General features: G+C 41.5%; 1 protein-coding gene across 1 annotated transcript; it reads left to right on the top strand.

Moving 5' to 3' along the window:
* The first annotated feature begins 931 nt into the window (after positions 1-931).
* Positions 932-4143, top strand: LOC110624052 (PRKR-interacting protein 1). The gene is made up of 2 exons (XM_021769119.1): positions 932-1385; positions 3565-4143. The coding sequence occupies exons 1-2, from the start codon at positions 1131-1133 to the stop codon at positions 3838-3840; spliced, it is 531 nt and encodes a 176-aa protein (XP_021624811.1). The 5' UTR covers positions 932-1130; the 3' UTR covers positions 3841-4143.
* Positions 4144-14733: the final 10590 nt, after the last annotated feature.

Genomic DNA, 14733 nt, shown 5'->3' with positions numbered 1-14733 from the left:
GGTCGGTTCGGTTCAAAATCGAACCGAACCGAATAAACCGAAAATCGAAATTTGAGTGTTTATGAAAACCGAACCGAACTAATTTTGGTCAGAAACCGAATCGAACCGAACCGGTCTGATTCGGTTCGGTTCGGTTTGATCGGTTTCGATTTTTAATAATTTTTTTATTTTTTACACTTTATTTTTAATATTTTAAAATTTAATTAAAATATTTTAATTTTAATATGATTTAATTTCTATATATTATTGAAAAAATATATTATTATTACTAATCGGTTCGGTTCGATTTTTTCGGTTTTTTTTTATAAAAATCAAACCGAATCGAAATAACCGAAATTTTTGAAATTGAAAACCAAACTGAACCGAACCGAACCGAAATATATAAAAAATCAAACCAAATTTTCAAATCGATTCGATTCGATCGATTTTTTCGGTTTGAACCGAATACTGCTCACCCCTAATTTTTAGGCCGCCTTATATGTGTCTCCATGTTGGTGGTTGGAGCTTCCAAAGAGCGATTCAAATTCAGACGATTTTCTTATTGTCGCGTCAGCTTCGGACTTAAGGGTTAGGTCCACTGGGCTTGGGCCTGAATTTGTATTTTTTATTGTATGTTGGGCCTTGGAGGCTTAGATCTACTCAGACGTTATGTTATATTGGCTTTGGTCCTGTAACATTTTTCAATCATAGATATTCTCATTGAAATTGGAAGGCGAAGGCTCCTCTTTGTATTCCCTGGGCTGTTAGAAAAGATGAAAATTTTATAATCAAAGAATAAAACTGTAAATACTTGCAATATTTAAGAGTTAATTATTAAATTACTTTAAATACTAACGTCAAAAGTAAATAGCAAGATTTAAAGGTGTAAAAGGGTAAAAAAAAAAAAAAAAAGTAAAATTGAGAGGTTAAATAATCTAATTTCTTAAAATATAACCAGTGAACTACAGCGACGCGGCGTTCCCAATCCAATTGGAATAATTTCGCTGCCTCTTTCCTTGCCGGCTCGGATTGGGACTCTGCGGAGGAAGAAAATAAATATCCAATTCTTTCTCAGAAACCCTTGTAAACCATTGCTGAATCCTTCTGAAAAGATAAGATCTCCGATCAGGAAGTTAGGGTTTTCGTTCAATATGTCGATGGGCAGACCCAAGGACAGTGACTTACAGGTAGCGGTGCCGCCGGAGAAGTCGAAACTGGCTATCCCTCCTCGTCCACCCTCTGCGGTGACGGCATCAACGGCGATTGTGGAGTACTCGGCGCCTGTGTTCAAGGAAGAGGAGGAGGACTTAGAGGTGAAGCTCCGACGAATCATCGAAAACGTACCCGTTCGAGTTAGTAATACTTCTGGCAGTTCTGCTGGTTCTGGCTCTGGCGACTTCCACCAGGTATTTTATCGGTTTTCATATTCCTAAACCTTAGGCTGAGAAGTGTAGGCTTTAATTTTTGTTTTCCTATTGATTTGCACTTCAAGTTCGTTGTTAGTTTGGTGCTTTAGGTCTATGCGATAGATGTTTTACTAGTACATTCCATTCACCACGAACATGCTTGTTTAGGGAGTACGTTGCTTTTCGTAGTTTGGCAACTGGATTGATCGAGGCTTTTGTATTCTATCTTTTTTTCTTTCTTAATTATGGTAGGAGTTTGAGATTTGGAGAAATAGCTTTACTGGTCTGGAGATCAATTATTTAGTCGGGAAAAAAAAAGAAGAATTTATTGTAAATTGCTGCTGCATTAAACTACAAGCTAGATTGGGATCCATAAATGATTTCTTTGGGTTTGATTTTTGTTTATAAATTTCATTCTGGAATGTGAGAAGAGAATGATTGACGGTGGAAACAAGTAGAGAACTAGAACCAACTATGATATGGGCCATATGGAATTTCATCATTTAGCACCTAAACTCTAGGAGTGGAAGGCTGAAGTCATCTGGAATATGGAATTCATCCAGTTTTTTAGCCATGTACAGGAGTATGACATCTGGATGCCTGTAAGATTCTTTGAAAATTCCTATTGGTTCCTGTCAACCTGAAGCTACAATTTTTGTAATATGACTTGATTTTGAACATTATATGTTACAATTGTATTGCAACTGCAGAATAGACCCTTTGATTAGGTCACGTTTATGATTTTTTTCATGGATCAATTACAATTATGGTTAATCAGCTATAGTTGAAGAAAAATTTCACCCTGAAATAAATATATACTGAGGGCTCACTATGGTATAATAGTTCCTTATGTGGTGGGAGATACAAGTTTTAGGTTACAAGGATATGCTCTCCTCTTAGAACCAGAGGGAACATTGAAGATTTTAGGGCAAGGATGGTCATAATAGCCTTGAGAGGCATGTCATCCTTATATTATTTTCTGCAAGTCAAGTGTTGTTGGCTAGGAGTTTCTTCTGAATGTTCTTAGTTTTGCCCATATAGATCTATGTACTATATTTATGTACAGAATGTAGCTATTTGGGATTTTCAGAGCTTGTGTCCCTTTGTGCCCCTTATCCTTAAAACATTCTGTTTATTCTGCTTGGCTTCTGTTTTGAATTGGGAGCATTTGTGGACAATGGATTCTAATTTATAGTTTAAGGCATTGACCCATTGATGTAGTGTTCCTGTGTTCTTATAATCTTTTGGGAAAATAGTAATTATTTTCATTTGAAAGGTGCCATTTTCCTGTCAGAGGTTTCTGGTGCTTCTGCTCCTTTGAGCTTGTCTATTTGGGTATGTGAATGGGCATGTACCTCTGGACTGTAGACACATTGAAGTGACAGACATAGCATCTGAAAAATTAGCAAATCTTTTTTTTTTTTTTATCAGTGATTTATTCATTTGAGAAGTTGAAAAGCAGCTGGGTAGGCTGTTACAAAGCCCAAAAGAGAGGACCAGCTACTATGTTTTTGCAACTATATACAAATTAGGAACAAGCTCATGTAAAATCTGAAGGAATAAAAGCATAGCCTGGCCAACTGATTATCTCCTAAATTGATGCAGATCTCTTTAACATGACTGCAGGATAGGACAGATATTGACTATTGATCACTCTATTAGCATATAGACATATGGTCACCAAGTAGCATGATTACCAAGTCTGTGGTAGTGCTACTTGTAGGTTGTAGCACTTCAATATCTCAATTTGGAGTTTTTGGTTGTGCTTTAGGCTTGGTTGATTAGAGCCAGTTGTGGTCAATTGTTATATAGTTGATTAATCCTTTTACGTTTCAGTTTTTCCTTAATCAAGTAAAAATATTCCTCATAGTCATACATTCATATAGGAAATATCAATTGCTCCTGAATTATTATTATTATTTTTTTAATTTTTAAAACTGTAATTCTCATTTCTTTAGTTTGATATTGAAGCAGTCTAAATAGGTTAGGTACATTTTTGATATGTCCATATAAAGTATACAATAATTGCATACTATTTGTCTAAAATTTGACAATGTGATGATTGCCTATTGTTAGTTCTCAATGCCATCAAACCAGCTAGTATGTGTATGTAAATAATAAAGATATATAGACATGTTAGGTTTCTTAGTTGTATTCTTATGAATGTGATTTGCAACAGTATCGGCAAATGAGGCGGAAAGAGCAAGACCGTCTTTCAAGGATGGATGCTGACTACCAGAAAAGAAAAGAACTGGCTGAGTTCAATATGAGAAGAGAGGAAAGATTAAAAGCTGCAGAAGAACGAACAGCAAAGAAGCGATTGAAACGCCAAAAGAAAAAGCTCAGGAAGAAGGAGAAGAAGATGAGATCAAGTGCTGGTGGAGATGAGAATAAAAAAGAAGAATCTTCAGATGACGAAAGTGATTCTGATAATGGTGAAGAAGCTGCAAACTGAACGATGTTTGCTCTGAAATTGTTAATCCAACCTTTTCTTCAAGCTAGTTTCCACCAGGCAGGCACATCCAGCTAGGGAGCTCAATTGAACTTATTTAGTTTTTTGCATTTGTTCAGATGAGATTTCCTGGTATGTAACATTTCAAGCATGATTCAGAACAGAAAGAAATAGTAGATTTTTTTTTTTTTAATTTTTATTATTTTAAGAGGTTGAAATTATTCTAACTTAGAAGGATGATGAACTCCTTGCCATGTGAATTCTCCGTTGTCATGAAATGTCATGTGAAATGAGTTTTAATCTGCCTATGCTTGAATCAGGTTCATATAGTGGCTGTAAATTCATAGAATATAGTACATGTGTGATGCTGTAATTTTCCTTAAAGATACATTTTTTTCTATTGTGTTGTACCTTTCATTTTCTATCCAATAAGGTACTAGGTTAAGCAGTTAATTTAGGTAGGTGATTGATTTGTATGATCCGATGTTATTAAGCTAGAATCTAGATGGCGGTAGATCTGTACGCCCACTCCAATGTGATCGACCGCTCACCTAATGGACTATAACGATACGTTACTTACCCTTAATTAGTTCATTTAATTTTATGGTTAGTTGAAAATAAGTTATTTAGCACAATAGTATTGATTTAATAATTTTTTTGATAAAATTTATTTATTTAGTGTGTATATATTTATATTCTTTGAATTTTATTAGAAAAGATTTCGTGATATTCTGAATTTTTATAATATCCTAAAAAAATTTATAGTTAGTTGATAATAAGTTATTTAATTTTAAAAATTAATATAATTAATGTTACACAATAATCACTCAAAAGAAAGTTATGTGCTTGCATTCAAAGATAGAGTTAACGTAATCTTTTGATCAAATGATACTCGAATCCATTTAAGGAAAAGAAAACTTGAATATCATGATATCTAATTTTTTTTTTAAGATTCGTTCTCTTCTAAAAAGGTTGAGTCTTCATATAAAATTATTGTTAGCAGATATTATCTAGCAAATTTTCGTTATGCTTGTAATTACAGGATTCCCAATTAATTAAGCCGGCGATATCTCTTATCAATTAATCAGCCATATCATTGCCGAATTATCAAAAAAATACTATAATTAACCTCTTCTTACAGTATAACACTTATGATCACAGAGATAAATGTACACAATTCTTACACAACTACTCAATACTCTCGCCTTACTCTCCAATTTACTGACTTCAGTGTAAGAGTGGCTGTCGTAGGTGTCAACCACCTCACATTCTTTATCTTGCAGGTTTAGCAAATCACAGCATAACTCTATTTTTCAGTCACATCATTTGGTTCCATTGCCGGGACATTCATTAAATTCTCTCTGTTCGTTCGGATTAAAACCAGTCTCTTACTCCCTTTTTCTCTTAAAAAATTTCTCTTTTCTCTCTCGAAATGGCCATCAATTCATGAACGGTTGCTAAGATTGGTACCAATGAGGGCGCTATAATTTCTTCCGCTCTTGGCAGTGGATTAAACACATTCTCTATGGTCAACGAAGTAGATCCCAACAATCTGAGCATTAAATAAATACTCCAATATGTTAAAAGATTGCAGATTACTTTTGAGCAATGCATAGCTCAAGAGGAGGCATCACTCATGGCTTCCTAGGGAAGAGAGGAAGCCTCCGTTGATATCTTAAGGACTCGAACAGAGGCAATCCAGACACGTTCCAATGGGAAGGACAAGTTCGAGGAAGAAAAATCATCAGACGATGCTCCGAAGGACGTCGACGAGAAGCTGGTATAGGCTGCTCAAAGGTACCAAGAAGGACAAGAAGAGGATAAGAGGACGGGTAAAAAGCAAACTCAAAAGCCAGAAAGGCAAAAAAATGAAAAAGACCATAGGAACTAGCTAGCGTCCAGAAAAAGAGGTGACCGAAGCAAGTATAAGAATTACACTCTACTGAAAAGACTCACGGACACATATTTTAATGTGAATCAGGAAAAATGACAAGAAAATCAGATGGCCTCCTAAGCTCAACCTTAAGAAAGCTAGAAGGCGAGATAAGACCAACTATTGCTATTTTCATGAAGACCATCGACATACGACGAAAGAGTGCCAACAACTAAAAGACGAAATCGAGAGGTTAATAAGAGACGACACACTTCAAAAGTTCGCCATAAAAAGTAGGAAAGAGAGGAGACCTAAGCCCGAGGCAATAACTCACAAAACCACCTTTGATCGGGAGCCTGAAGCGGTTATTCATATGGTTAAGACCAAGTGGCAATAAGGGCCTATAGAACGTCACAAGATATTCAGCTCTTGAGTCAAACCCCAAAGTTTTGAAATTGATCGAGTTAAATAACTGAGACTTTTAATTATTCTAGAAAGAATGTTTGGCATTTATAGAAATATAATAAAAAAAAACTATGATGTGTTCTTCAAACCTTTTTCTATCAGAAATGTTAGAGGAAAGCGTGGAGACAGGAGCAAGGCCACAAAAGGGCAATGCGAGTTTCGCTAGGTCATCCGGGTATCAGTCCCACTAAATAAGGCCACAAGCTGAGTTCCTTTAGGCCATCTGGGTGTTAGTCCCATTAAACAAGGCCACAAGGCGAGTTCCGCCAAGCCATCTGAGTGTTAGTCCCACAACACAAGGCATTTCATGCCAAGTCACAAGGCGAGTTTCGCCAAAGCATCTGGGTGTCCGTCCTACTAAACAAGGCTACAAGGCGAGTTCCGCCAGGCCATTCGAGTGTCAGTCCCACTAAACAAGGCCATATGGCGAGTTCCGCCAAGCCATCTGGGTGTTAGTCCCGCAACATAAGGCATCTTATGTCAGGCTACAAGATGAGTTCCATTAGACCATCCGAGTGTTAGTCCCACTAAACAAGGCTAAAAAACAAGTTCTGCCAGGCCATTCGGGTGTTAGTCCCACTAAACAAGGCTACAAGGCGAGTTTTGCCAGGCCATCCAGGTGTTAGTCCCCCAATACAAGGCATCTCATGCCAAGTCACATGGCGAGTTCTGCCAGGCCATCTGGGTGTCAGTCCCACTAAATAAGGCCACAAGGCGATTTTCACTAGGCCATCCAAGTATTAGTTCCGCAATACAAGGTATCTCATGCAAGGCCACAAGGCGAGTTCTGCTAGGCCATCCAGGTGTCAGTCCTACTAAACAAGGCCACAAGGCGAGTTCCGCTAGTTCATCTGGGTGTTAGTCCTGCATAACAAGGCACTCACGCTAGGCCACAAGGCGGGTTCTGCCAGGTTGTAACGACCCAAAAATCGGACCGCTACCGGCGCTAGGATCCAGATCGGCTTAAGGCCGCCGAGACCCGTAGCAAGCCTAACATACATCCTGTATACCTGTTTAAACCCATACATGATCAACATTTACATAAAAACTTTAAACTTTCTTTCTTTCATTCACCAAGCTTAACCTGTGCATGCACAACTCATAATCATAAACATTAAACCCCACACTGGAGCCCTCATCAAATGCTCCAATGGGGTAACATATCATACATTAAGCTTGGTTTACATAAACATCATTAACACATTACATAGATCATGTATACGAAAAGGGATTAACCATACATGCTAGGATCAAGCACAACTCTAAACCTCAATAAACATCATTACATTACATGACTGTTCAATACTATTCATTACATCATATTCTTTCTCATGTCCACTTACTAGCTATTACATACATAAAACTTCCTACTCTAGCTGACTTCCCGGACTGCCTCGTACCTGCAAACCTGGGGGATTAAGGGAATGGGGTGAGCTACTAGAGCCCAGTGAGCAGAATAGTAAAACATTAAATTTAACATTCATGCTTTTATGAAATGCATCACATCACAAACAAATCACATTAAGGATGAACTTGTCACCAATAGCCCTCTAAATAATCCAATCATGCCAAGGGCGTAGTGCAGGCCACACCTGGACTTCCATATCACATCATATCATATCTCATCATAGTGAGGGCTAAAGGATCATCCAACATTCATCCACATCATCATCATATTATGCAATGCAACATATTCGTGAATTCTAATGCAAACAACCTAATATACCATATGGCATTCGTGATGCATGAACAATTTTATTTATTTGCTTTGGAAATAAAGGTCCATTCTACTCACCTCAAGCTAGCTCTGACAAAACACTGAAGCAGCTATCTCACTGCTGGAGTCCTCGGTTCCTCGGGTCCGAACCTACACAGGTGGACTCAAATGAGGGACCAAACATATACTAACATGACTCTAAGCTACTCCCCAAAAACCCCCTAAAACATCACAAACATGCATAGAAAATCATGCAAAGGAAGGCTGAACAGGGCACTTTCGGCGGCAGGTTCGGCGGCCGAAAGTCCCTCCAGAGCCGAAAGTCATACACCTTCGGTGGCACTTTCGGCGGCCGAAGTTTCCTTCCAGATCCGAAACTCGTGCATGTACGGCGGCACCTTCGACGGCACCTTCGGCGGCTGAAACTCCTTTCCAGAGCCGAAAGTCCACTTTCGGGGGCAGGGTTCGGCAGCCAAAAGTTTGCCTCCACAGGCAGGTTCGGCGGCCGAAAGTCCCTTCGGCTGCCGATCGGCTGCCGAACCTGAGTTCTTCCAGAACTCAGCCTCGCACACAACCAGCCTCCCAAACCTTCCAACACAAATCCAACACTTCCAAAACATGCATACACACATACATAAGCTTATAGGGGTCTCAAACTAACCTAAACCCCAACACAAACATCACACAAACATACATTGGGCATAAAACCCACATACACCCTAACATGTATATCTACCCATACTCAAGCATTAAAACTTCCTTAAACTTACTTAAAACTTTATTAAACATAAAGGAAAGCAAGGATCTACACTTACCTCTTGAAGATCGAGGGTTGGTGCGATCCCTAACTTGGAGATGGGAGAAATCTAGCTCCTTGGGTCTCCAAGCTCCAAAACTTGATCTTAAGCTAAAAACTCTTCAGAACAAGGATAAAGCTCATGAAAACTTGAAGGACTTGAGGAAAAAGCATGAAAACGACCAAAGGAGGAAATGAACTCACCTTAGCTCGAGAATGGAGAGAAAACTCGTCCATTTTCGATCTGAGGGTCTTTTTATAGGTGGCCGGTCACCCACCTTCGACGGCCTAAGCTGCTTCCATAACTTCACCACCTTCGGCAGCCTAACGTGCCCCCTAAACTATCCCATGTTCGGTGGCCAAACTTGAGGTTCGGCGGCCGAACTTGAGGTTCGGTGGCCGAACCTGGTTTCTTCCCCCAAAGCCTTCGGAGGCCTAAAGCACTCCCAAAACAGCCCTGTTTTCGGCGGCCGAACCTGGGTCCTTCTTCCTTGGCCCATTCTTTTCAAAACTCATTTCTTTTCCATTTAAAACCATAAAATCAAGTGAAAACATTTTAGAAAACACACTTTACCCCTCTAGAAGACTCTGGCATCTTCAGAATTCTAGATTCCAACGGAGATTCCGCCGGAAGGTAGGGATTCTGATGCCAGAATCTAGCCGGTTATTACATTCTTCCCCCCTTTAAGAACATTCATCCCCGAATGTTCAAACAAATAGGCATTCACAAATCATAGCATCAAGCATACATAAACAAGCAAGCAAAACCTAAAAACTTCTCTCCTAAAAGAGACTCAGGTACCGCTGGAGTATAAACTCCCGGGTCTCCTAGGCACACTCTTCCATACTGGCGATCCCCAAAGGACTTTCACCATCGGGATTTCCTTGTTTCTCCGCTTTCTGACTTGTGTGTCTATGATCCGCACCGGCTGCTCAACATAGGTGAGATCTCCAAGGATCTCCACATCAGACTCACTAAGAACCTTGCCCGAATCCAACATGAATTTTCGTAACATTGAAACATGGAAAACCGGATGGATTCTTTCCATTGAAGCAGGTAAGTCCAACATGTACGATACATTCCCAATCTTTTGCAAGATTTCAAAGGGTCCGATGTACTGTGGAGCTAACTTACCCTTCTTCCCAAACCGAATCACCCCTTTCATCGGAGACACCTTGAGCAATACCAAATCCCCCTCCTGAAACTCTACTTGCTTTCTGCGGACATCTGCATAGCTCTTTTGCCTGCTTACAGCAGTCTTGATCCTTTCTCTGATAATTGGTACCACTCTGCTGGTAATCTCTACTAGCTCAGGCCCTGCTAAGGCCCTTTCTCCAACTTCCTCCCAACAGACCGGTGACCTGCACTTCCTTCCATACAAAACTTCATATGGAGCCATCCCTATGCTAGCATGATAGCTGTTATTGTAGGCAAACTCCACCAAGGGTATATGATGTCTCCAAGAATCGCCAAAATCTAGCACACACATTTTGAGCATATTTTCAATTGTCTGGATGGTCCTCTCTGATTGTCCGTCCGCCTGTGGATGGAAAGCAGTGCTGAAGTCTAGCTTGGTACCCATAGCATTCTGCAGACTCCGCCAAAACCTGGAGGTGAACTGGGGTCCTCTATCAGACACTATTGAAACAGGAGCCCCATGCAAACTGACCACTTCATCAACAAACACCTGCGCCAATTTATCCACAGAATAGCCACTCCTAACAGGGATGAAGTGAGCAGATTTAGTCAGTCTGTCCACAACCACCCATATGGAGTCCAATCTGTTGGATGTCACCGGTAACTCCACCACGAAATCCATAGTTATATTCTCCCATTTTCACTCTGGAATCGGCAGTGGGTTAAGCATTCCAGCCGGCTTCTGGTGTTCCAGCTTCACCCTCTGACATACTTCACAGGCGGACACGAACTGTGCCACTTCTCTCTTCATAGCTGGCCACGAATAAACTCTCTTCAGATCTTGATACATTTTGGTGGCTCCAGGGTGAACACTGCATCTAGCATTATGAGCTTTCCTCATAATGTCTCCCTTCAGACCCACGTCATCTGGTACACACAATCTATTACCATAGCGGAGGATCCCCTTACTGTCAAATATGAACTCATCATTCTTGCCTGATTGAACAGTTCTGGCAATCTTCACTAGCTCTAGGTCCTCATGCTGTTTCTGAGCCACCTGCTCCAGAAACACAGGTGTCACTCTCATTTGGGCTATCAAAGTACCTGTACCAGACAACTCCAACTGCAAACCTTCATTAATGAACTTATGAAACTCCCTCACCACCGGTCTCCTCTCTGCTATGATATGGGACAAACTGCCAAGTGATTTCCGGCTTAGGGCGTCTGCCACAGCATTCGCCTTACCCGGATGGTATTGAATCTTGCAATCATAGTCACTAAGCAGTTCTACCCATCTTCTCTGCCTCAAGTTCAACTCTCTCTGACTCAGGATGTACTGCAGGCTTTTATAATCTGTGAAGAACCCACATTTAACCCCATAAAGGTAATGCCTCCACATCTTGAGTGCAAAGATTACGGCTGCCATCTCTAGGTCATGTGTAGGGTAATTCAACTCGTGCTTCTTCAGCTGCCTAGAAGTATAAGCGATCACCCTTTCATTCTGCATCAGCACACAACCCAGTCCCACACAGGACGCATCACAATACACTGTGAAGTCTTCGTTACTAGCTGGTAGAGCTAACACCAGTGCCGACGTCAACCTTTTCTTCAGCTCTTCGAAACTCTCTTCACACTGGTCAGTCCGCACAAACATCTGATTTTTCTTAGTCAGTCTGGTCATAGGAGCTGCAATTTTAGAGAAGTCCTGAACGAACCTCCTGTAGTAACTTGCCAAACCCAAAAACTCTTAATCTCTGTCACTGTAGTGGGTCTAGGCCAGTTAGCTATAGCTTCCACCTTCTTGGGGTCTACTTCTATTCCATTTTCTGACACAACATGCCCCAAGAATGAAATGCTCCTCAACCAGAACTCACACTTGGAGAACTTGGCATACAAGCCGTGTTCCCTCAAGGTCTACAAGACTAACCTCAGATGATGGGCATGCTCCTCTGCACTCCTAGAATACACTAAGATATCATCTATGAAGATAATAATGAAGTGATCCAGATATTGACTGAAAACTCTGTTTATGAGGTCCATGAATGCTGCAGGGGCATTGGTTAACCCGAACGGCATTACAAGGAACTCATAGTGCCCATATCTGATTCTGAACGCCGTCTTCGGCACATCTTCTTCTCTTATCCTCAGCTGATGGTACCCGGATCTCAGATCTATCTTGGAAAAACAACCTGCTCCTGCTAGCTGGTCGAATAGATCGTCGATCCTTGGCAACGGGTACTTATTCTTGGTAGTGACCTTGTTCAACTGCCTGTAGTCGATACAAAGTCTAAGGGATCCATATTTCTTTTTCACAAACAGCACTGGAGCACCCCAAGGCGAGATACTCGGTCGGATGAAGCCCTTTTCTACCAGCTCTTGCAACTGCTCCTTAAGCTCCTTCAATTCTGCTGGTGCCATCCTATAGAGAGGGATAAAGATCGGTCTGGTTCCAGGCATCAATTCAATTTCAAACTCCATCTCCCTAGCAGGTGGTAAACCTGACAGCTCGTCTGGGAAGACATCTAAGAACTCTCTCTATCAACTGACACTGAGGCTGGTTCCCCGACCTGACTACTAAACTCTCAACAAGAGCTCGAACCCTCCGACACCCCTCCTACGAGCCTGACAGGCTGACATCAAACCTCTAGGCATCCTTACCATGTCCCCTCTGCAGACTACCTCTGACCCATCCTGTCCTCTGAACCTGACTACCTTGTCCTTGCAGACCAAGATAGCACCACGAGTAGAAGAACCAATCCATCCCTAGAATGACGTCCAGACAGTCAAGTCTAGGACCTTAAGGTCGGGTGGAAGGTATCTACTGTCCACTGATACTGAACTGAACCGGCAGACTAACTCTGCCACAGATGGATCACACTCGGGTCCACTGACCCCGAGAGGACACTCTAGCCTAGAAGTTATCAACTCAACCCCTCTACGGCTCACGGAGTAACAAAAGAAAGAGGAACACCAGGGTTCACAAAAGCATACACATCAGAACAATCAAAAGTGAGTGTACCTGGCACCACTGTGTTCGATGTGTTTGCCTCCTACTGAGCTTGGGTGAAGATCCGAGCTGGAGCTGACGGACCTTCTCCACGGGAACCTGAGGAATAAGGGGCTGACCCTCTCCCTCCGCCTCTAACCTGCAACATGGCTGGAGCTACTGGCTGAGCCGCTCTACCTGAGGCTGCTTGCTGGGACTGTGCCAACCAGGGCACAGTGGGACACTCACGTGCTATGTGTCCCTCCTGCCCGCACCTATAACATAGATTGGTCCCATAACGGCAAACTCCCTTGTGCGGCCTTCCACACCTCATACATCTTGAACTGCCTGAGCCAGAGCTTGAGCCACCACCAAAACCCAAACTAGCCTTCAATCTCTTCTAGAACTTACTCTTCTTTGATCTTCTGAGACCTCTGTCCCCTTTCTTAGGGGTTTTCCCCCACTTTACTCCTCTTGAGGCGACTGTACTCAAAGTGGAGGGATCAATCCCTCCTGAACTCGAGATTCTGGAATCCTGGGTCTGAGCATCTTCTTGAGACTCTCACATGCCTTCCTCAAATAGATTAACCTCCAGACTGACATCTCTTCTCTGAACATTCATCTCTACTTCTCTTGCATCAGCTGACATTCTCCTTAGATCCATTCCTTCTATGCTTACATCAAAAGACCTTCTAGGGTCCCTTGATGTTCCCCATCTGCCTACTCTACACGACTGCGCTCTTGGCAGAGCAGGGGAAAAGGTGTCCACACCTTCCCTCTCTAACGGAACTCCAGTCGATTCCACGGATCGACGAGTGCCTCGCATCCTATCTCCTCTGAAGAACAACACACAATCAAACAAACATTAGCATCATGCGGTTCATGTGTACACACATGAACCTGCATCACATACATAGCATATCATTAATGCACATGCATAAAATTATGGCATTTCACATTATTAATCAAGACAGGACTCGACATCCTACCCTAGTGGACATGATTTTACCTATTGTGCTTGCCCTTCTATGACATCTATGAGCCCGACACACTCTAGGTCCGACCATATGAACCTGGCTCTGATACCAATCTGTAACGACCCGAAAATCGGACCGCTACCGGCGCTAGGATCCAGATCGGTTTAAGGCCGCCGGGACCCGTAGCAAGCCTAACATACATCCTGTATACCTGTTTAATCCCATACATGATCAACATTTACATAAAAACTTTAAACTTTCTTTCTTTCATTCACCAAGCTTAACCTGTGCATGCACAACTCATAATCATAAACATTAAACCCCACACTGGAGCCCTCATCAAATGCTCCAATGGGGTAACATATCATACATTAAGCTTGGTTTACATAAACATCATTAACACATTACATAGATCATGTATACGCAAAGGGATTAACCATACATGCTAGGATCAAGCACAACTCTAAACCTCAATAAATATCATTACATTACATGACTGTTCAATACTATTCATTACATCATATTCTTTCTCATGTCCACTTACTAGCTATTACATACATAAAACTTCCTACTCTAGCTGACTTCCCGGACTGCCTCGTACCTGCAAACCTGGGGGATTAAGGGAATGGGGTGAGCTACTAGAGCCCAGTGAGCAGAATAGTAAAACATTAAATTTAACATTCATGCTTTTATGAAATGCATCACATCACAAACAAATCACATTAAGGATGAACTTGTCACCAATAGCCCTCTAAATAATCCAATCATGCCAGGGGCGTAGTGCAGGCCACACCTGGACTTCCATATCACATCATATCATATCTCATCATAGTGAGGGCTAAAGGATCATCCAACATTCATCCACATCATCATCATATTATGCAATGCAACATATTCGTGAATTCTAATGCAAACAACCTAATATACCATATGGCATTCGTGAT

Source organism: Manihot esculenta, chromosome 10, assembly GCF_001659605.2.
Source record: "Manihot esculenta cultivar AM560-2 chromosome 10, M.esculenta_v8, whole genome shotgun sequence".
In the NCBI taxonomy this organism is placed as follows: domain Eukaryota; kingdom Viridiplantae; phylum Streptophyta; class Magnoliopsida; order Malpighiales; family Euphorbiaceae; genus Manihot; species Manihot esculenta.
The sequence above is the reverse complement of the archived record's forward strand: the minus strand, read 5'-3'. Positions and strand labels throughout refer to the sequence as shown.

Excerpts from the sequence above, each read along its gene's own strand:
- LOC110624052 (XM_021769119.1), top strand. The coding sequence starts at position 1,131 with ATGTCGATGGGCAGACCCAAGGACAGTGACTTACAGGTAGCGGTGCCG. Across the intron at positions 1,386-3,564 it reads GCTCTGGCGACTTCCACCAG|TATCGGCAAATGAGGCGGAA; the intron begins GTATTTTATCGG and ends GATTTGCAACAG.